A 24,320-nucleotide genomic window follows, 5' to 3' on the forward strand; every position below is an offset into this window, starting at 1 on the left:
CAAAGACCTTTCGCAGCTGGGCCTGAAAGGTGAAAATTATACAGTGCTGCTGTGTGACATGCTAAACCACAGATTCACAGTGTAGCAAACTGGCAAGGAAGTGTTCTGCTTTTAGGAATGTTCAGTAATGAACTAGGCATGCCTGCAGTGTGGTTGCTTTCATCTATCAAGTAGTGGACCAGTGGCCAAAGCTGCTTCATGTAGTCCCATTATTCAAACACTCGTAATAGCGGGAATGCTCTGATATAGATTTTACTTCTCTTCTTTATTACACAGCTTTCTGCTTCTTTGTTCTGTAGCTTGAAAATATTTGACTTTAACATGGTACCATTTACTGGCATTTAAAAAGTTTTTTAAACTTTTTTTTTATCTTGTTATCCATTACTGAAAGCAGAACTAGTAAATTCCTGAGTGTTGCTTCAGAAGTGTGTGGTTTGTATTTAACATTAGTATTTCAAATCCGACTGTAAAAACTAAAGAAAATAAAGCCTTCAGTGTCAAGTACGAACAATATGATGTGACAACCATATCCTGGGCTGCATCAAAAGCAGTGTGGCAAGTAGATGGAGGGAGATGATTCTGCCCCTCTAACTGCTCTCTGGTTAGATCCTCCCTGGAGTGCTGCATCGAGCTCTGGGGCCCCAAACATGAGAACAATGTGAACCTGATGGCGTGGGTCCAGAGGAGGGCTGTGAAGATGATCAGAGGGCTGGAATTGTCTCCTATGAAGACAGGCTGCAGGGGCTTACAAGAAAGATGGGGACAGATTTTTTTACCGGGGCCTGTAGTTACAGGACAAAGAACAATGGTTTTAAACTGAAAGAGAGTAGATTTAGATTGAATATTAGAAATAATTTCTTCACTATGAGGGAGGTGAAGCCCTGGAACAGATTGCTCAGGAGTTTTGGATGCCCCATCCCTAGGAGTGTTCAAGACCAGGATGGATGGGCCCTGAGCAATCTGGTCTAGTGGAAGGTGTCCCTGCCCATGGCAGGGTGGCTGGAAGTAGATGATCTTTAAAGGTCCCTTTCAATCCAGACCACTCTGTGATACTTTGATGGGTGCTGAGAGCCTGACTTAATTTTTATGTTTCTTCAATTCAATGTTTCTTTATTGTTTTGTTACAATGAGATTATTTTAAGAGTGTATCCTTTGAATAGTGATAGAAGATGATGAACTCATTTTCCAGAGTCACAGTGTGATTCACTCTGTTTTGTGTTATGGCTCGAGTAAAAGTGTAATTGCATACCTTGTTGCTTCTTTCACTGCAAATGCACCAAGGTCAATTTTCTTTTAATTCTAATTCCATAACAGCTTAAACTGGTCTATATTGGGCAGATGTGCTGTTGTTACTAACTATCTCCTCCAAACTAAGTAATTCTAACCCTCTGTCCTTTCACCACTGTTTGTATCGCAAGAGCCTATGGTGCAGAGGCATAAAACCTTGTCCCTCAGCCACTATTTCTGGCTAAAACACAATGATTTTACCAAATTCAGAGAAGTGCAACAAGGTACAGAGTCCTGTAGATGCCAGTCTCCAGAACTGCTTGGAATGTGACACTTCGCATATTCCCATTAACACTTTGGGCTAAAATACATGGTTTACACCTTCCTAGGTGACAAAGACTGAAAAAGATAAAACCTAAAATTTTTGAAAGAAATTACATGATCCAGTTTGTGTAAGTATTTCAAACAAATTACCAACAAATCCTCTGAAATACTTTACTAGTCTCTTCCTGAGACTAAGTACTGAAAAAGTGGAGGGTTTTTTTGGCTACTAATATGTGGTAGAAATCACCCCTGATGAACAGACATTAGAGGATGCAGAAGTACTATATCCTTCCATACCTATGTGTAATACAAATGGGATTTGTGACAATGCTCAGCCAGCTACCTCAGCTCCCCTCCTTAGGTAATGGAAACCTCCCAAGGGCCCCCCAACCAGGTGCCACTGGCAGCTCCTCTAAATCCTGTAATGCTTTACTATCTTTTATTTCATAAGAAGTTCAGCCTTTTCTGAAAATCTTCTGAATTATTTGGCTTTAGAGTCCCAGGTAAATAATTCTCATTCAAAGCACATTTCTTGGCTTTTTTTGTTCTTTCAAAGTACACTTGTCTCTGTTTTATTAGCCAGTCTAAACCCACCATCTTCAGTTTTCCCTGTAGTGTGTATGATCACATTGGCTGCTCAGATATGTAGTGTGGGGGCTTTCAAAGCTTTATGACTAGCTTAAAAATAGACACAAGTTTGTAGCTATTTTCTTTCTATTTTGTTCAGTTTATTAGAAAGGATTTGGTTAAAGGGAAACCTAAGGTATAACAGCCCCTTCTTGTTGACTGGTTTTAAATGGAAAAATGAAGTATCAAGCATTGCAGCTCCCATGTAATCCAAATGAATCAATAAAGTAGATTTATTTGGTCATTTGGTCTGTGTAACTCTGAAATTACCTATTTGCCATGGCTGATAGTTTCAGTTTGTTAACATAGCAAACACTCAGCTCTACAAGACACAGTTCACCGTCTCCACCAGGCAAGCTAATGGAAATTAATGGTGATCTGTTTGAATAAGAACTGAGTAGTCATCACACGGCTTAGTGTTTGGTTGTACAAGACTGCTAAAAGGAGTGAGATAAGCAGCAAATGTCCTAAATGCCTGCAATTTTAATGTAGCAATGCCTTTAGGTGCCTGACACTTGAAATTTCGAATTTGGAATTTGTATTTCTCGGGAGATTTACATATGAAAAGTTCAGGAAGTTTAGACAAAATGTCAAGGAATTTTATAAAGGTGAACCATAGGAAGTACAGGAGTAGAAGACATAGATATATCTTCTGACTTGTGTTCCTGGATGCTTGACTGGAGGCTGTAGGGAGGTCCATGTCTCTGCCTGGGACTGATGGTCACCAGTTTTCTGGTATATTAGAAAGAATTGAGCAGAGTTCACTATTTCCATTGGAAATGCCCGAAGATCCTGGTGCCAGTTAAAACCACCTGAAGACCATTGCAGGTTAACAGCTAAAGAAAATGCTAAGGAAATAGGCGGGTCTGACTCTATTCCCTTCTCATGTGTGGGAATTACACTCATGGCATTTCCTCTGCCCGACAGGACTACAACTACAGTGCTGGTCTGCACAGGACCTTGGAAGTGTGGTGTACAGCTCATTCCTGGTCCAAAGCAGTAGCCTAAAAATTAGGAACCCAAGGTAAAATGTCCCACTGGGAGTGAGGGGCCAATTTTCATACTTTCCCCAAAACTATCTGTGCATTTGGCTATGCAAACAGACTCGCTACCTCCTCCTTGGATCCAAATACCTTAAATGCTCAGCAGCAAGATCTGCTGGCTTGCTTGTGTCTTGCTTAGATGTGTCTGCCCTGTGTTTCCCAGTCCTGTGTCAATGCAGGCAGAGCAGGTTGGTGCCTTTCTGCGCTGACTGGCAAGGCACCTCCCAGGAGGGCCTGCAAGCCTTATCTAGGTAAGGTGGCACAGACACCTTGGGGTTGGAGGTGGGTACCCAGCTATTCACTCTGAGAAAGCTGAATGAGGTGGAAAGAAAACCCTGCAAGGAACTTGCAGCTGAATGAGGAGGTCACAAGTGAAGTTTCAAAGTGTCTGAGTGTGATCCACACAATGAGAAAGAGATTTTTACATGACACTTCAGTACTTAACAATAACTCTTCAAAGTCTCATTTCAAACACCATTTTAAAAACCATTTGTTCTTCCAAAGATATGTCAGCACTATTGTGAAAGATGGCACTGCAGATTTATCAGAGCAGAATAATTAAAGAAGAAGTTTTTTCCAGTTCTTCCTCCAAAAAGAACTTGGAAGGGAAATGTTGCTCTACTGCCCTCATTTGAATCTTCCCCCTTACATCTTCCTTTTTGACTAAATTTGACTCCCCTTTGGCCTTGTCCAAATGGCTGTGCAGGGAGGGTTGTCCCACCTTCTGGGTAACCCAGTGGTAATTGTAATTGAAGCCCTGTTCAGCATAATACTGCATCTGTAGAGATCTGGACAGAGACAAAAGAGATGTCATTACTAAGTAGGATGCTGTGTTCATCTTCAAATAAGCTTCAGGACTAATCCCAAAGTGTCAATGGTATTACTATAATAGCTGAAGCAGGAGGAATACCTTAGCACATAATGAGGTATGCTACATTTGCAAAGAAAGAAAGAACAATGTTCTAGTTTAAATAACAGACAGGGATGTTGTATGTAACTATTATAAGCAACAGAGGGTGAAGAATTAATACAATCATGGAAAAGTACTGGGCTTTAGCAATGTGCTCATGATTAATCCCTATATATGGATAGTATAAAATTGAAATGCATAAAGCATGCTGTATTATCTTAACATGGAGGGAGGACATTGTTGGACTTACAGAAAAAGGCTAAATAGTATAGGAACAGGAAAATCAGCAAAGCACCTAAAAGACCTGCTTGGGAACATCACCAAATGAAATTTTGGGGTCATAACTGTATGAAATCCCCATAATAATCATTCTTGTATAAGCTCCAGTGATCCCAAGAACTATCAGTACATTATCAGTAATTCCTGTTGTTTATTGTAATAAGCATCATCTCGGGAAAATCTCATGCATACCTTGAAACATCTTGAAAACACCTATGCTTAAAACAGTTTGACATATTGTTTCTCCTTCTTTAATGGTAAAATATGTATTCTATTTTAAAACTGTGTAGCTAAAAACTAATTTCCTGACCTCTTCATAGTGTGGCCCTGTACTGTGGATGTGGAGGTAGCACAAGTCAGGTGGTACCAAGCAGCCAGAAGAAGGTATGGAGAAAATGCTTTCCATGAGTATTGTCATGGAAGCTCTTGTGTGGTTGAATCATTGTGTCAGTAGGCACCAAGGACCAGACTCATTTCTGATTTCTCCCTGTGTTCCTGATGGCACAGCTCCAGTGCAGCTACGATCTCCATGAGGCTGCTCTAGCCTTCCTTCAGCTGCAAGCCAGCTGCCTATGGGCATTAGTGTCAGTTGGTGTTAAAAAGTGATAGTTCTAGCACAAAAGACCCCAAAATATGGTCTGTGTAGTGTACTGCTTTGCAGTTTGCACGTCATGTCACACCTGAACCTGGATTGCTGGAGATGGGGACAGAGCCATGGAGATGCTGGTCTGTTCCTCTGTCCCAAAGCTGACAGGGTCCATCTCTTCGGGTTCCCCTTTGTGTGAGTCTTTTTTCCTCCCTCTTGTTTCTGCCCTGCCCATTGACCAACACTTTGCATCTGCGTGTACCTTCCAATGTCAATGAGATCATCATCCTTGATCCAGTAGTGATGCTAACCCAAGTGTGCTGTAGTGTTATGAGCCAGTCTTATGGCAAAAGTAGAGAAAAGCCACTTCTTTGTCAGGGACTTTAGAGTTTGATTGTTAAAATATTGTCATTCAGCAATTATTGAAATTGTTGTCCCTGGAAAAGACTCCTGTGAAAGAGAAAGAAAAAAAGGTGCTGGATTTTGTCTGGCATGTCAGCCATTCCTGTGGTTAGAGTTGGCTAGAAGAAGAAAGACTAGAAATAACAAGACTATATAAGATTTAGCTTGGGAAATAATTCTTACTCATTTACTCATATGTAGTATCATATGGCACAGTCATCACAGTTAACAGAGGGGAAAATAATGTGTTAAATACTCTACAGATGGCTTTTTATTTTGGTTGGAAAGACAGGAGAAAGAAGCAGTTTAAATAGCTCTTTCAGTACATAATAACAAATGTTCACAAAATCCCATGAGGATAAGATTTAGCTGTATCTGCAGCTGTAACCCAACATAGTGCTGCAAGCACTGCCATCACAAAGTGCGGGAAAAGCAGACGTATCACAGGCACCTTCAATTGATACTGGTTTTGTTTATGCTTTCTAGGTTGCAATATTGTGCTAAAATCTGTGCCATTTGTGGAAAGCATTTTGTATTTTAAAGCTGTTGACAGTTTGTAAGGCAAAGTCCTTCTTTTGCCTACTTTATACCAAATCCCTATAGATGCAGCAGAGGTGATGAGGCTAGCAAGAACAGAGGCACCCACCAGACTGGCTTTACACCACACTCCAGAGACTTTGCAGTACAGTGAGTAACTCCATGAACACTGTATTCATGCTTGTACATCTGCTCACTGCACAGCTGACCAAGAGCCATCGTTTATATGCTCTTCATTAATTTTTTGGCAGTTTGAACCAATACACACTGCAGTGAATAGCCTGGAGAATACGCAGACAATTCCAGGCATTTTGCTCTCTGATTTAGCTGTCCAATTTTTGCTTCAATTGAGTTGCCTACCATTGATGATCAAACGCAAGTTTGTGGCTGACAGCGTAATTGCATATTATTTCTGTGTCATTTACATGTCACATTACCACTGGCACAAGAATAGTTCTGGTAAGATTCAAACAGTAATAAGGCTGCTTCTTATTAGAGGCAAAACCTCTGAACCCTCTTTTCTATCACTTTGTGGTTTATGTAATCTCAGTGACACGACTGCAACAATCCTGTTGGATCGGTTGTGTTATGTTGAACTGGAAGTGCCACACCTTTATTACATTTTGAGATTACAGATTTCTGTGTTAGATGAGGACAATATTTCCTTTGCCCTCTGAAAATGAGTGACCTTCTAAATCATTTAAAGATGAGAAAAGCTGTTGCTGAGAAAAATGTTACACAAGTGATTGTGTCGTTTACTATATGTCAAGTAGACTAAGCATCCAAGTTGGTGCGCCTTTTTCCCATTAAATTTTCGGGTTTCAGATGTGTAGAGTGCTCACAGGATTGTTTACCCAGGTAAAAAACACCTTACTCCTAGTTTTTCAGCTGTCTGAAGAATGAAGATGTGTGAGTGCCCGCTGTGTTACTGTGACAGGTGATCTCAGCCACATGTTGTTTGTTGTTCAGCCCAAGCACCACTAGTGGCCTGTGGGATATCAGAAGGCATGACGTGTTTTAACAAAAACTGTGACTTAAAATAACGTGTTAATGCAAAAGTCTTTGCTTGCTTGAACCTCCTACAACTGTGAAGCAATATGATTATATCTGGTGGCCCCTGGATATTTTTCCCAGAAAGGCCAGGTGGGTGTTGATTTAGGGAAAAAGATAGAAAAGCACAAAAGCTGCCAATCCAGTTCCCTTCAAGCCCGTGGTGTCGTGTCCATGCTCCGCTTCTCCAGTACTTTGTGCTGAAGCAGTAATTTTCAACGGCCTGAGGGCCACTGCTGTGGTGTCTGTATGGAGCCCAGCCAAACTGGCTGCATTAGGGAGCGTGTAATCCCACGGTGTTGTTCCCAGTTTCTCTCTCTTTTCCTGCCACACCTGCTTCATCTAGCTAGAGGTTACCCAACCTCTCTCTTTCTCTAGTCCCATAAAATATACCTTTTGAGCTGCCATTCCGCTTATCAGCAAACTGGACCTGGTTTTTGTAGGTCATGTTTAAAATATCCAGATTCTTCATAGGTCTGCAGCCCTATGTGTAGGTTAGAAGTACCTGAATCAGGATAACCGAGGTAGCCTCAGCTGGCAAAGATGCATAGCTTAACCCAAAGTTGCTGCTGGTGACAGAGTAACATGGATCTGTACCCCACATCATCTGTACTCACCACCAGAGGTCCACAGGGGAGACTAAATTAAAAGCGTACCAACCTCCACTTAGATAAAACATGAGCACACGTAAGGCTGGGGGCGCACACACACACACAGATGGTCCACTGCATGTCTAAAAAGATGTTCCTCTGCAAAGACAAGGAATTTATCATAACAGCTGAAGTCCAATACTGCTTTTGTTTTCTTGTTGTTTAATTCCCAGAAGGGTCAGCTACAACGTTGTCTCTCCAGGAAGACTCCACAATGAGAAAAACAACCCAGAGTTGCTTCTTACTGATCATCCTTCTAATTGTAAGTATGAGAAAACAGAAGTGCCCATAACACTTGCCAAATTCAAACTTGTAGTGATGTTCAGAAAAATGAGTACAGAGTTGTATTTGTTATACTGCACAGGTGAAGGAATGAGTTACCTTCCTGACAAATTTCAAAATAAGCTTAATGAAGTTTCTAAATAAGTTATCTCATAGAAGTTCAGACTTGAAATCATTGTTTTCTGGTGAGACAGAACTGCAAGTCTGAAGAAGATTGTGGGTATGGCTTTCTATTTCTATGTTTTACAAGCTACAACATAGCAGTGACATGGAAACTTAAGTGTTTGAAAACTTCCTTGATGATGTTGTGTGAGACAAACTACAACTTCCATGTTGTAGAGACAGGTCTAGGAGACATGTTGGGTAACACTAGCAACTGCAGTCTCTGGATTGTTTATTGGATTGTGTACCTCACAGAATCACATAATATGCTGAGTATTCTGGTATTTGTGACCGCTTGTGGCTGTTCTACGTATCCCACAAGGCTGCACGTGGCAATGCCCTGGCTAGGAAATCACCCATGGTCAGAGATGTCTATAACAAAGAGCCTGAGAGAAACCAGCTTCCCTCTGGGTTTGAATCCCAGCTGATCTGCACAGCTTGACAGGGGCCTTGATATAAAAGCAATTCTTCCTGTAACAAGCCAATGCCAAATAAAGAAACAGTTCGAGTTTATATTTCTTCCCAGTCAAGTGACAGGACTGTAAATATTCTGATAATTAAAATTGCCAACAGCATTTCTGAACACCTGAGGTGCTTCAACCTACAGCATGGATTTGTAGGTCAACCCAGAAGAACTGGGCTAATCCTTGCTGTGTTGTCCTCAAATCTTTTAAATCTCTCACCCATGTAGCATGTATGCAACGTTAGTTCTGTGCGCATTCCTGCAGTACTCCTGGGCTAGGATTTCTTTAAAAAATTCCTCAGTGAGATCTGCATCCCCCTTTTTTTAAATATCTTTGCAACAGAGGGCTCTTCAGCTTCTGACCTCAGTGGATAACTTAAGCACAAGTTTCCTTCATTTTCACTCTTCCAATCTCAATGTGCCTTCTTTTCCCACTGCAGGGGGCATGCTATGGCTTACTTCAATACCTCTTAGATTAGTTTACTTTTTGATAGGGCAGAAGTCACGGCCATAGAAATAGACCATGAACAAGCTCTGTTTCCTTGATGACACTTACCAGAACACTGCTGTTAGATAGATCAAATATGAAAAGTATTTGCCACCAGTCATTTTCCCGAAGATTTCCCCACCTGTAGCTGATAGGAAACGTTCATTTTCTACATTTTATTTGTAGTTTGTAATAAATGAAGAGTGTCTTTCTCTTCCATAGAGACTGTTCCCACTTCGTTGGTTCTTCTATTCACTCCTTGGTTCCAAGACCTGTGAGACATGTCAGCTGCTGTCTGAGATTGAGGAAGACGTAATAATTAAAGTGATTTTTTGACACAGGGTTGAACTTCCACCCCTGTTCTCTACTCACCCCACAAACCATCCTCCAGATCTTTATTCTTTGATGGCTTTGATGGTTTTCATTCATCTTCTCATCTGTGTCCTGCACTCCCAGTTGGTCACTGTAAGCTGTTGCAAAGCAACACAACCTGTTGGGGTCCTTGTGTTTCTCCTCTGGGCTCCAATCTCTCTGTTTGTGCCATTTGTCCACCTGCAGTGATCACCACTATTGAGTAGGGCATACTTTTACCTGAAATCTCCTTTCTTAGGGTAGCTGTGATTCTCTAATACACTCAGTGTTGGAGCACTCCGTGTCCTATATACAGTGTTAGTGCTTTGCGGAAGACTTCCTTGGATTCTTCTCATATCTCTCCTTGAATGTTTTGTCATAGACCTTAGTTACTTGATGTGCACAGACAACCCCTCCCCACCATCTCCTTTAGACTTGTCACCATGGGGTTTTGGTACCTTCTGAAACAAACCATCTCTCTTATGTATGTCATTTTTTGTGTAGAATAAATAGCACTTCTGTGTACAGGTCTATAATGATTCGCTTTTGCCAAACAAGAACTGAAGCAACAGTTGTTCCAAAATCTAATGTAGAAATAGAACTATTATCTTCCTCTATGATGGATTCCCTTGCTTTTGGATGCAGGATAATGCATCACCAGATAGTTCTCTATGCTTCCAAGGGAATATCATTAGAAAATTTAACTGTTCATTATGTCTTAGTTCACTTTATGCCTGTTGCTCTCTAGTTTTTGGCAATTACTGAAAGCCACAGAATGTGACTGAGATTTATTTCCTTAAACACATGAGCCCCTCTGTGCTGGAGCAATTAGTTGATCTCCTCAATGCACATTTCTCTTCACAAGAAAGATGGAGCATCAACACAGTGTGCCCAGCAGCATCAAACTGCAGAGAATGAGGAAGACAAAGCAGGTTTGGGTCTCTTTCCAGTGTGACCAATCAATTTTGCAGGACATTGAGGGAAGAGATTTGTATTCTCTTCATTATTTTGTCAAATAAGAACTGTCATTTAGTGCCTACAAATGATAGTTTGTTCTTACTCTGGAAATGAGGATTGGTGGAGAAAATTTTCTCACATATTCTGATTTTGTGTCTGGAGCCATCCACAAAGTGCACAGTAAGGACTTAATGGATGCTGCAGCTGAAGGACACACTATTTTCAATTAGGTCAATTAGACCAAGATTGTATTTTAAAATAAATTCATTTTCAGTAAAAAACAAATTGTGCAAGTTCATTAGGTACGAATCTGTCAAATTGTTTCCAAGCCTCAGTCACAAAGCTATACAGAGTCAGGTGCTTCTTGCCAACTCCTGTTAAGTCTTGGCAATAATTCCCATTCACAAAACATTGAAAATTAATTATATGAAAACCTAAATGTAATTTTCAGTAACTGCACAAATTGGTGCTTTTTGGAATACAGTTGTGGCATGGTAAATTCAAATCTCCAGAACCCATTAGTGAAGCACTTGCCACACGTTTGATCCTCACATGGGGTGGTGGGGCCATGTGCTTCCCTGGCCTCCTGCCACTTGCCCAGCTCCACAGCTCTCACCACCAGTCTCTAAAACCCGTTTCTGTGCAGGTACTGTAAGAACAAGCCTTTTCCTGCTTAGACAGCAACTCTTCCAGCATCTGGTCCAGAGCAGGTCCTACCCTCCAGTGAGCCAGAAGAGCTGATGATGATCTGTCACAGCCTCCTTCATCTTCCTTCATCAGAACTTGCTTGCTGTCTGGCACCACTGGGAGCCCAGGGGCTTCCCCAGACTTGGATGATGAGGTCCTCCTGGGTCTTATCACCTGAACCCATGCCTTTGGAAGCTGTTGATGTGAGTTAGTATTTCCCTGTGTAACTATGGGTTGCTTCAAGCTGTAAGTACACTGGCAAGTTCTGAAGCTGTTCTCACACAAGGAAAACTCTGGAAAGCAATCTGCTGGTATTTTAAGGTGATGAGAATTAGTGTGAGAATTTGAGACTCAAGCTGCTCAGTTTCCTGAGAAAGGAATGCTGTATTCTGCTCTATTCACCCAGTTTCAGGGGTGATCAGGAAATTTTGACTACATCTTTGCTTATTTAAAAAATAAGGCTGTTGCTATGCAGCTGATTGCCCTAAAGAGGCCTCTTGCAAGATGATAATCAGGGCTGCAAGCAAAAATCTGTTAAATATTCTGCAGCTTTTCTGTAAGCCCACAGCTTGCATCGGGATAAACTGCAAGTAAAGCTTCCTCATGTGAGCAAATCCTGCAGCAATGGCAAAGGACTGTAAGATTTCTGAGTTGCTTTTCATTACAACTGCCTTATCTTCATTTACTGTGACTGCTAATCTTGTGCTTGTTTAAACAGCTGCCAAAATCCGCCGTGTTAGTTGTATAGGGTGCCACCGAGATAATTACCATCCTGCTCCAACATAGTAGAGTACGAGAAAATTTTAATATTCAATGGTTAAGTAAAGCAAGTCATGTTGTGGTATTTCCCCAAAGAAATTGTCTGCTGTTTCCTAGCACATTTGTGATGGATAGAAATTATTATATTTACTGAGTACCATACACTAATGACTTTCCTAAGGCATCACAGTTGTTTTCTTCTCTGTCCTAACACTAGCAGCTGTGAAGAGTAGTTCAAACATTGTCAAAGTATGAGACAGGCTCTGCCACCAGTCTAAATCATGCTGAGCTCTCTCTCGAAGATGTGATGTAGTGAAGAACAGGAGCTTAGTGATCCACAAAGTGGTGACTACACATAGCAGTTCTAAAAGAATTGTACATTTGAGCTATTGAAATCAATATCAAACAGTTGGAGCATACAGAATTTGAGCTATATTTTGACTGAACTCAACAATAAATGTTACTAAATTACTGTATTTAGTGAAAGGAGGAAAAAAGCAAAAATAAAGAAAGCTACAAATATCTTCTTTTCCTAAATGTCATGTATTGTTACAGTTAGTGTCCTGCAAGCTCCTTGATGGCAGAAGAAAAATATGTGGGGTTACTTGTTCATCATATGCAATATTTTGTGGGGAAAAAATTGAAGGAATTTTATGCTTGCTTTATCTGGATGCTCCCTTGCAGAAATGGGCACAGTGTTGCAGAGGTTAATAGTAGTTGTCTGTCTTACAGAAACAAGGACACTATCTGTTCCTTCCTGTATAATTTAATAATGAAGCCAAGTTGCTTTCTCTAGATTCTTTTATTAATTCTAGGTATAAAGTGAACTTCAGCATTATCAGAATCTTGTTTTTTCTCCTTGTAATGATAATTTGTTTTCTTATAACAGTCATTTGTCACGTGGTGGCTTGGTGGTCGTATGTATGACGTCATTTACTTGGACTTTTAGGAGTGACATCATATGTACGGCTGCTAAACTGCTGCATGGGACATCACTTAAACAATTTTCTTCTGAAGAAATGATACCAATCATTTTCAGGCAATGAGCACATCAATTATTAAGTTGTGAATTATTTGTTTCTCTTTAATAAAGAGTATTTATAAATGAATGAGGCATTCCTTTACTGTATCAACATCATTTATATTTCCACCTAAAATAATGGATGATGGATGGATGGATGGATGGATGGATGGATGGATGGATGGACGGATGGATGGATGGACAGATGGATGGACGGATGGATGGGAAAGCTTTTTAATATGCAGTAATGGACTCTGAAGATTCAAAATCTGTTCAATGCTGTAGGTAGTTACCAAGTCAAGATTACTTACTCTTGGCTTTTTTATGGTGAAAACTTGCGTTTTAAATCTTAATTCCTAAAATGCATAGATATAACAATTAAAATATAGTAGCAGAGGTGATTCCAATCATTAATTCCCTGAGAGCAGATACAAACATAGACACACAGATTCATGGTACACTCCCAGCCTCTCCCAATAACATGGTACACACTAAGCTTTCCCTCCCATGTAATCATGCCCAAAATCCTGTTACTTCTGATAAGAGAATAATGACCCAGAGGTGTCTTTCTGACCCATTTGCCCTTTTCTGACCCCTATGATAAGGAGTGCAGGAAGACTAAAACAAATAACAGCATCTCACATGACAAACTGTAGCAAGATTTTTGTCTGACTTAACTGCAGGAATATAAGGCTAGATCATCAGCCCACTGAACTGACTTTAAGAGGTCAGGCTTTAGGCTCTGGGTCCTAGAGCGGTGTCTCTTACACATGGTAGAAAAAGCAGCATTTCAAACAGGGATGTGGCTTCTCAACCTCCAGCAAACCACCAAATTAATATTTCATTAATCTGCTGAAATGGAAATCTGATCTTAAGGTAGAAAAAAATGGTGTTCAAGCTTCCAAGGCCAGCTCTAGGCAAACAGAAATGAGGAGTAGCAATCAATGGGAAGAGCACATTTAAAGGGCATATTGCAGATGAACAATACCAGTGACATACCTATGTATGACCCCTTAATTTGATTTCCCACACAAGCTATTCAATTTCATAAAAAGTGCCCGGAAAGATATTTGGACAATTAACTTTGAAAATCTGTAAATTTAATGTTATTATTCAAATCTTTATCTAAGCTTCAGTTTTTCTGTAGGCCATTAAGTGATTTCCACTGATGAAGTAAGTCCCATTGAGCTTTAGTGACACAATGTCATCCGTATTTTTAATCTTTCTGAGTGAATTCCTGTCCTAAATGTAGGCAGTAGAAATTTTGCTGACAATTTCACCTGGGCCATGGTTGCCTTGCACAGAGGCAGTAGAATGGGCCCCCTGGTTACATGGTTGAGCACTTTCAAATAGTTCTGTGCACAATCCAAGACATTTAGTCTATTCACCACCACAGGTACTCTTTGCCTTCAAGTGTCAAAATATTTGCATTAAACTGTACCCAATAAGATCTGACTTTGTCAGGAATTATACACAACAAGTCTCTTAAACTGACCTTTAAGAGTAGGCAGTCTTTGGTGTCTGAATTGTGTCTTACCCCCCCAAAATTATCACCCCACACATAGCTGTGTTCCCAAACTGGCGCAGAGGAACAGAGAAATTGTCAAGAACAGAGGCAATGCCACAGAAGTCCTCCTAGCTCTCTTTGATGATACTGATATTCCTCTCTTTAATATAAACAGCTTGGAACTGAGGTATTATTTAAAATAAAAATGGGGAAAATTAGCATGGAGTATCTATTAATCACTTCAAGAAAGCACCAGAGCCTGTGACGGTACATGGACGTGAAGGGCTAAGATAAAAATGAGGGTGTCTGAAGAACCTCATCTGCGCTTTCCTACACTACATGCTGGATTCAGGATATTGCTTGGCTGGTTTTTAAAATTATTCTCATGAACTCCACTTTAATCTTTTTATAAGTAAGGGATCTGTGATGTTTCGCTTCACTTCTGTATTTCCTGTTCTGGCTTTCTAGATACTTAATTTTTCACTTGGATGGCCAGATGAAATGTTCCAAATGGCTTCATTGTCCAAGTATATATTTGTTTGGGGGGTATACATACACATAAAATTTATTTCTGCCAGAAAATATCTTCCTTTTTATTCCTCCTATTTTATTTCAAGTACCTGTTTGAGTGCAACAAGATTAACTGCCTCCAGGTCTTCCAGCTAGCAGTTGTATACTTTTGAAAATGAAAATGTTTGTATCAAAAGAGATTAGATTAAATTAAGAAAATATAATTAATTAGATATACGAGTATACATCCTGACATGGTTTGTATCAGGATAAAAGTAATGGCTTTTTTTTTTTCCAACCAAGTCAAACACTGTGGTTTCACTGTGTATTTTACCAAGGTGTTTTAGTGTGCAAATGAGGAAAAAAGGTAATGTATTTATGCAATACAGTTGCCTGTGATGTGCAATTAAAAAAAGGGGAGGAAAAGTGTAAGAAGTAAGCTGATATTTGAATTTTCAAGCCTGTTATGTTTTCAATTTGCGCATCTACAAGTGCTTGCTTAAAGATCTGTGTACTGGCATTTGCTGCTAAAATGGTAAAGTTTGCATATTTATGACAGTCCTAGATTTTGAAGCCTGCAAATGAGTCTGTATGTGTTTGTGATGGCTTTAGTACTGTTTAGTATAGGGGAAGATAGAGGGTCATGCAAGGAAAGTGCAATGTTCTTTTTCTTGGGGAAGCAGAGGAACTAACTTTGCCTGTCACCTTCATGCAGAGAAGTTTCCTGATATAGGATTGAGGCAGAACAGAACTAACTAAAGCTCCACACTCTCATTTCCACTCACAGACCTGAGTTGTACAACTGACAGATGGATGGATGCCAAAAAACCATGACTGGCTTTGCCTTCCAGAGGCAATGATCCTTCCCTTTAAACTGCAGGTGGTTCAGAATGGGAGAATTCAGAAGATGCCACTAGATTGAAGAGGACCCTGTTATTCAGACTCAAATGTAGGGACTCAAATTTAGGTACTTAACTAGGAACTAAGGCCAGATATTGAGGTTTAAACTCTCTGCCCATTGTTTCTATGACCTTAGCAGTTGAAGAAGTTCAAAGCAGGTGGCATAAAACATGAAATAATCAGTTCCCAGGCTGTGGCACTGAGGTATTTTGTCTGCAGTCAGGAAAAAAATGGGCACAAGTGAGCAGAAATACATGGGTGTAATTATTGGAAGATACAAAATTCTTTTGCAGATGCTAAACTGAATAAAAAAATTTTGAAGACTTTATCAAGTATTTAATGGTCCTCTCTTTGCCAAGAAAAAGGGTTTGGTTAAAATCTTGTGGTTTTAATGAGGTAAACTAATAAAATTCAGCATTTACTTTGCAAGCAGTACAAGGCCCATCATAATACTAAACAGGTGCAAATAAAAGGCCTTTGAAGAATGCAAAATATATTTCTGGTCCCCACTTTTTTTTTTTTAATTTTATCCTCCTGTTTTATTCAGTTGTACTAACAGTTTTTCCTTTCTGTACAGAGAATTGTTCCAAGTCTTTCTTCTACTGTAAATTATACTGATCCTACATTAGAACCTGTAGTAACAGAAAATTCAGTCATACGACAGAAGATAATAGATTCACAGTTTAAATGCTATGAGAGGATGAACAGAGCTCCTCCATACAAGAAAAAAGGTAAAAAGGATTTTATAAAAAAATCTGTCTGTATTTTACCATGCTTGGTTATAGAACTATAAAGAAACGCTTTCCTCTGTATGCTAACCCATACTCTTCCTCAGGGTGCACTTTCCTTCCCACAAACAGTAATCAAAGTCACATTTACATCCTCCTAAGTGCAAAGAGATAAAAAAGCCTGGAAGGAGCCCAGGGAATGAACAATGCTTCCTTCCTCCATTATCCACGTTTCTTGCTCAGTGCTTTGCTGCTTGAATGTCTCTTGTTCTTGCTTAGAGAATGGCATCCTCCAGAACCTCTCAGCAAGCTCACACAGAGACCTGATTGTGAATGGGGAATCTCTTAAATATAAATGTTGTTCTGTTTGCTTTACTCTCTGTTTCAATTTTTTGTCATTTGTGTATTGTCTGCTGGTTGTCATGCTCTGTACCAACACAGAAGTTCCAGACATTCCATATTCAACAGTAACACTAGCAAAAATAGGTTTATAAGGCACTGAGCACTCATCTTTACTAAATGTGAGGCATATGTGAAGGGTGATAAAAAGAGAAATGACAAAAAACAGTGGTGCTACAGTTACATAGTATAAAGCAGGATTTCTGTTTGGGACTCAGTGTTCTGGACACTTTTTCTTATAGAAGATATAGAAGATATGAGGAGGCTAGAGAAAAAAATAACAGAGGAGTTGTGAAGACTCATGCAAGTAAAGAACAGAGATATTGAGGACATAGTTTAAAGAGAAAACACATGAAAAAAACCCCACTAATAAAAACACCCAACCTAATACATGGATTGGAGACAAAGTGGAACTTTATGTAATACAAGAACAAAGACATTTCTATAGCTCTTTATCACAAAGGTTTTACTGAGCTCTGTAAGACTCAAACAACAGTTAGATGTTAAGATACTCAAGTCTTGATGTAGAAATGTTTGGGAATGAATATAAAGATTGACTTTGCTAAAAATAGGTTTTAATTCAGGCTGATGATGGGGAAAACCCACAAGTAGTTATATAGGGTTATGGAATATAAAGCATGATGTTTCAGACATAAACAAGCCTTTTAGTTGCTGGACTTATGGTGGAAATAACTTGCTGTCTTCTTCTCGGATTACTCTTTTAGTCTCCAGCTCTGTAAAAAGTAATTTTTGCATCCATTGATGGTTCCACTGGATTCCCATTTCTTCTGCACCTTGTTTGTGTGATTAGTTGCAAAGGCTCTTTTTCCAGCATGAGCTGGGATTTCATGTGATGACATGAATTCCTAGTAGTGTTCTCAAGGGCAGCATTGTCCCAGGAGGACAGCAGTGGCAGTTCCTGCATTCCTTCAACTGGCAGCTAGATTTTAATTGATGCCATTAGGGACTGTTATGTTCATAGCAACATGCACTTAATTCATTTATAACCCCAAAATGAAGACAATGGGTGATGAAAGAATGATGCCAGCACTACTAAAGTTGCATTTTAGCTGAAAAAATAATAAAACGAGGGGCTCAGGCGCATGGAAACACCTGACCACCCCTCCAGGACAGCACCATGTGTATATATATATATATATATATATATATATATATATATACATACATGGTGTATATATATGGGGGGGTGTGTGTATATGTATATATACATATATATGTATACATATATCTATATATATATATGTATGTATACATATATATCCTGTTAGTTACCTTGAAAGACACAGTCCACAATGTATAGATTGACATGTGCTATTTTTTTTATTTATCAGGCAAGGCAGAGGATTTAAAGATAGAAGTTCCCTCCAACCCCTTTCAACACTGTCTTTCAAATACAAGCTCAAGTTGCAAACAGTTTTTACTCTTGTTTTTCTTCATTATTACAAAAATACTCCTGAAAGTCTTTCAGATACATTTCAAAGCTATAGAAAAACATGACAGTACCTGAAGGAAAGATAACCAGGTGTTGATATCATGATTGGTTATTTAAGTGAAAAATAGCATTAGCATATTTAACTTGATAACAGAAACATGTATGTGCATAAAATCTTAGAAAATTAGGTAAAAGTATGTATAAAAATGTCTTTTCTGAACGACATCTAATCTGGAAAATATTAATTTAGAATTATTTATGCTTTCAATTTTTAATCCACAGCTATTTTGACTTATAAACATTTATTGGTGCAAATTTGAACAATTCAGATGACTTTTTACAGCCTTTTTGCTTTAGTAAGAAAGCTTATCTATGGATAGTTTCTAAAGCACCAGAAGCAATTAGCTATCCATATTTTATTAACTTTCAGAGGTACCTTCTAAATAATTCTTCAAAAATCAACCTACATGGTCATAGCAGCCATTCTGACACTTCCTCAGGACCAGAGCAAAAAAGCCAAGATGTACCTTCTCATTCTATTTCCCTTTAACCTGATGGTCATGATGATAAATATCTTTTCCCACACCACAAACTGATTTTAAGTTGAAAATAACTAAGAAGTGTAGGGGGTTTTTTAATACATTTCTTTTATAAGTCCACAATGAGTCATGTTACACATTACAGCAAGCAGTCTTACAGCACAGTTTCTGAGGACCATAGTAGGTATCATCTCTGTTGGGGATCAAGAATGAGCTGTGTTCTGCCTCCCTCACTTTGCCGCTGCTTGTGGGGGTGGAAGTATCCCTTGTAAGCGACACAGCCCCGACTGCACTACCTTCCCAGAAGATGCATGATGAGGACAGGATCACAGCACGCCTACCTAGGCAACATCAGCAGGCAGAATCTGCCTGTTACAGATGAGTCTTGCATCTGCTTCACTGGACATGTAGGTACTGATCTCTGGTGCTGAAAAAGGCAACAGCCTTACAGGGACCTGTCTCTGCAAATGTTACTTTTAGTGGGATGTCCCCACAAACTCTTCCTTACCTTTACCTTTCAAAGACCCAATTTTCAGACCTCCTGAACAGCAGAAGGTGAAATGAAAAGTGGGTGCCTAATAGGTCTTTGGTTACCACTAGTGTAGGTGCTTACAGCTGGGGACAGAAGGAGGATCAAGAAGACAAATTTTTAGGATCAAAAGCTACATTCAAAGCTCAATTCAACAGAATTTAAAACATAACTTTCCAGTAAAATGAACACAACTAACATCAGGTCAGCAAAAACAAGTTCCTTGTAGCCCCTGAATGCCGCTCTAAGTGTAACAATAATAAAGGAATTTATTACAAAAAGAAAACCTGATTGTCTGCAGGCAGCAATATTCCTCGAGAGGCTAGAAAAAAACAGTTCAGGAGTGACCGTGTGTTGAATTAACTCCTGAAACCCTCTTAAATGTCCAGGTCTGTTCTGCAACCGAACATGGGATGGCTGGTTGTGCTGGGATGATACACCTGCTGGAAGGATCACTGCTCAGAATTGTCCGGATTATTTTCCAGACTTTGATCCAACCGGTACAGTATTTCTTTTTATCATTTTATCTTTTGAAGGATGTCTTCAAAACATTCATGCCATTGAGAGGATGCATGTTTGCAGTGATGTTTTTGCAGCACTGTGAAATCTTAGGGTATTTTGGTTGAAATTAAAACATATCAAGGTTTTGGGTTACCTAATTTATATATTTTCATTTGTAAAATATTTTATATGTATTTATGTAAATATAATGTAAACAATGGATTTATGAAACCTAGTTTATGAAAATGTCAACTTCTGAGTTATAATATCAAAATATTCTTAGCACCTCATTCTAAGTTTTTATAATGAAGAGAAAATGCTTATTTGTGTGAAATATGTGTCAGCATGTTCTTTGTTCAATTTTTATTGGAAAGTATCATTTTATAGAAGATAAGTAGAATAACATTCTTTCAGTCTCTGAGTTTCAATTAATAATTGAATTCTTCATACGAATACTAGTAGTCAGACTGAGAGAAGTAATTCAAAAAAGATTAAAAGGAAAATGAAAGGGAAAATCAAGGACAGGAATATTGCAAAATAGATTCAAGGAAATATTAGACACAAATTTAACTCCAGTTTGAAGAGAGTTGTGTGTTCCATGCTCAGGACATGTTGCTTATAGGTGGTGCTTGATGCCACAATGTGCTAAATTCCACATAGTCACAGTGCACCAATTGCAGTTAAAATCTATGAAATTAAACATTTGGGAAGGAGGCCATATAAATCTAAAAATTTTCAACAAACTTAAGCCAAAATGTATGTGCCCAACTGGAGATGAAGGAAACAGACCATCACATCTCTGTGAGTTAATTACCAAGTACCATTAGCAAAAACTGTTGATCTTCTCGAGCATATTGCCTGTTTAGAAAACAGCGTAGTTTCCATGTTGGATCGAACCCGGTATGCATTTGGCTGAAGCCCATTTCTGTGCCTGGAAAGTGAGCTCATGTGGCAGGGTCTTCTCTTCTGTGCCCTTTTTTTGCTTTCTGACACAGAAGTTTTGACCTCTTTTCTGTACAGTGTCGTAGTTTTTAAAGAGGAGTCTTGCAGGAGGGTCATGCTCATGGCTTATCATTGGAGCACCTTGGGGACACAGACTGAGGAGCTGAGACCCTCAGCTGGAGAATTGACTTTTGCTTAGGTCTCCCTCTCTGTGGACGAGTGCTTCAACCATTACAGTATTTTCTCAAAGCATTCCAAAAGAGCATTTTAAAAGAATTGACCAAACCTGGTTCAGTTCCCAGACAGAAGTGCCCATGTTCAGAAGAGAGCTTGAGGCTCTGGATCCTGAGGTTGCACAAGCCTCTTCGTGCATGCATGTTAGAGGTGCCTCTTGGATGGGGTCTCTACCTTCTGCTTCAGCCCCCGTTTTATTCATGGTATCCTCCCATAAGGCAACAGCCCCTTTTATGAATAGAAAAATTTACTACAAGGCTTCTGCTTTCTCTGCTTCTATGGGCTTTATAGAAGAAAAAAAAAACAAAACATGTGGCACTAACAGTCACCAATAGGTATACTCCATGCAATGCTCAGCTTATACATGCAAAGATGGGTGTTGGGCAGCCCTGTGATCACAGATTTCCCCAGCTATTCAGGGTCCTCATCCCTCATGGACGGGGATGATTACAGAGCAACTCTCCTGCTCATTCCCAAGCCACCTATTCTCAGCTTTTCCACTTGTCTGTCTCCAATGACTTGTTCTGAACTAATTGCTCCACTACAACAGCACTCTTCAAAGTAACACTTGAAGCCATCCATGGAGAAGGATCTCGCTCCACTTACTAATGCTCATTAACACCAAGGCCTGTGGCTCATACAACTGATTGCAAATCACTCCTTAATGTGCAGATGCCTGTCACAGAGTTTGGCCCACAGTGTGTATGTACTGCAGTTACTCATTCTGGCATGCTTTAAAAGTTGAGATTTGGGAATTTTTAGTATTCCTGTACTCTGTACAGACCCATAGGAAGAAAAGCCTCCTCCAGTAATTAATTTCCTACTGTTCTCTCTGCTGTCCTCTTAAAGAACATTACCTGTGGTCTTCTGGACCCAGTATTTTCCTCTGGTACATCTCTTTTCTCCTTTTCAGCACCTGTCATCCTTTTTGCCTGGATCCTGGTCAGTCAAGTGGCTGCATCCTGGTCAGTCAACCCTGTTTCCCTGGCTTGGCAGCAGCCCAGCATCTCCTGGTTGAGCTAGAGCTGCTTTCCTAGAATAACTGTTGAGTAACCCAGCATGTGTTACAGCTATGGCATCAAACCAGTGGGTAGTCAGCCTTTGCTTTACAGGTGGCTAGTTGTCACATGGGGACTTGATAAAGTAGGAGGGAGACTCAGGGAAGTCAGAAATCAGGGGGGTGTCTACAAGTCTATCAACTGCTAATAGAAGTGGCTGCCACATACAGGTGGCCAGAAGCACAGACTGAGCTGTCCTGAGAAGTCTGTCAGATTTTGTGTCACAAGTCATTATTTCCTTTGGTAACTTATTCCTGTTAAAGAAAATACAGTTGAATTTTCCACTGAGAAACAGAAAATTCATCCTGAAGAATAACATTTTCCCACGATGAAAACTGTAGTGACTGTCAGATTTCCTCCCCATTGAGGTTCTGATATGCAACCACCTCAGCATATATTTTAGGCATGTAAGTAACCCCATGGATTTCTGAAACAAGTATTTAATACTGTGCTGCTTTGGCCAGCACCAAGACCTGCAGAACCACTGCATATTAGCATATTGATGGTTAAGTCACTTCATTAGAGGCCATGGATAGCTTCGAGTCCTGGAATAAAATGATGTCTTTCAGATACATTTTTCTCTTTTGATACTGATGACATTTGTAATTGGAAAAGTGAAACATTACCGGCAGCATAGTAATGAATCCTCCTCCAGTCTGCATCTGTGCATCCCATATACCAACTCTCTATATTTGATCCCCAACAATATTCAGCATTGATGCCAAGAGGAAATCACTAGAGTATGTTAGAAAGTAAACAAGGTGAAATCATATTCTGAAGAAAAGAACACAGAAACAAAACAAAGGGGAACAATCTCAGTGGTCTCTTCATTTTTTATTTGACAACTTCACAGTTAGCTACTGCACTTATTACACTGAATTTAGATTTGTTCTTACTGGATAGGAATCTGTGTTCTGAAAGAAGCAATCTCCTTCTCGCAGTGAACATCATGCACAATGTGATAATGCATGAAAACAAATCAATTTGTCTGGAAAACATAACAAGACCTACTGCTTTCATGCCAGTGACAGCAGGAAATTCATTGTCTAGTCCACTCCTGGCTGTGAAGCTCTGAGCAGGGATGTTTCATATGCCCCTATTCAGGTAACATGCACAGTTCCTCTTGAATTGTATTTTGTATTCATATTTTAGACAGGTTAATCTTTGGTGTAATCCCTCTGAAATGGTTCCAGGTCACACTGAAATTGGTAAGAGTTGAGTTTTATGGGAATGTAGTATGTAATTCATGCTGCCAGTATTCTTACTGATGGAAAAAAGGAAAATATATTGTGGATATAATGGCCTTCTAGCAAGACAGGTTTGTCAGGGGCAACAGGAGGAGCTGAGCATTGCCCTGTGTCATATGTGGGCTGTTGGGTTTGTGGCAGGGGAGTGTTATATTGCCCACCTCTCTGTCCTTGTACAGTGCATTTAGTTAGGATTAGTTTGGTGCAGTCACATACCAATGAAGCTGAATGTGCAAGTTTTGGTGTGGCACATATACCTTTTCGTTTCATTTTCACTCCCTTTATTCTTTGGCAAAGAGCAGTGCTTAAGAGCAGTAGCCTTTGTAAGAAGAAGCTGCATTTAGCAAAATTCCCCTCAGTTCTCCACTCATTTGGGTTTCTGTCTTTAGTTCTCTTTTGTAAACTGTTACTCATGACTCTTCATGATGCTCCAGGAGCAGAGTTTCTAGAAGTGTAATTTGGAAACAGACCCATATGTATCCATAAGCAATTACTCAGTTGATGATTAATCGAGGAAGATGGAAGTACAGCCTTGCCTTCCTGCTCTGACACTGGGAGAGCCCTTCTCTTGGTGCCACAAAATGCAAATTTCATGACTGACTAAAATAGACAGCCCTGGATTTCTGCTGGTCATATTTTCTTGTCTTTTCTTGTCTATCGTTATCTTACTTAGATAACGATAAGTAAGACAAATCTGAACAACTCTTTATCCAGCTGCTTTTTTCTCCTTCTGTGTCTTTCTGTCCTGCTTCCTAGCAAGTTTGACAGCTGTATTATAAAAATCAATTCTTAGCCCCACAGTGCACAATATGATTCTTTTATACCAATTCTGGTTCTGCTGACTAAGACACTTTGAAGATAGTGATAACTCTTCACTTATTAGGACACTGGAATTGAAGTTTTCTAGGTTCTCCATTGCATTATAAAGGATGATTTTTTTATTTATGAAAAAATTTCTTCCAGAATATT

At 39.6% G+C, this 24,320-nt stretch overlaps 1 protein-coding gene across 4 annotated transcripts in view; it reads left to right on the forward strand.

Moving 5' to 3' along the window:
- Window positions 1–24,320, forward strand: part of CALCR (calcitonin receptor) — a 157,897-nt gene that overhangs the window by 82,829 nt on the left and 50,748 nt on the right. For all 4 annotated transcript variants that reach the window (XM_064677804.1, XM_064677812.1, XM_064677820.1 and 1 more), the window contains 3 exons: window positions 7,809–7,897; window positions 16,299–16,452; window positions 19,759–19,869. In XM_064677804.1, the coding sequence (XP_064533874.1) occupies window positions 7,809–7,897; window positions 16,299–16,452; window positions 19,759–19,869 (354 nt within the window). The remainder of the gene's footprint in view (window positions 1–7,808; window positions 7,898–16,298; window positions 16,453–19,758; window positions 19,870–24,320) is intronic.

This window comes from Pseudopipra pipra, chromosome 1 (assembly GCF_036250125.1).
Source record: "Pseudopipra pipra isolate bDixPip1 chromosome 1, bDixPip1.hap1, whole genome shotgun sequence".
Lineage (NCBI taxonomy): Eukaryota > Metazoa > Chordata > Aves > Passeriformes > Pipridae > Pseudopipra > Pseudopipra pipra.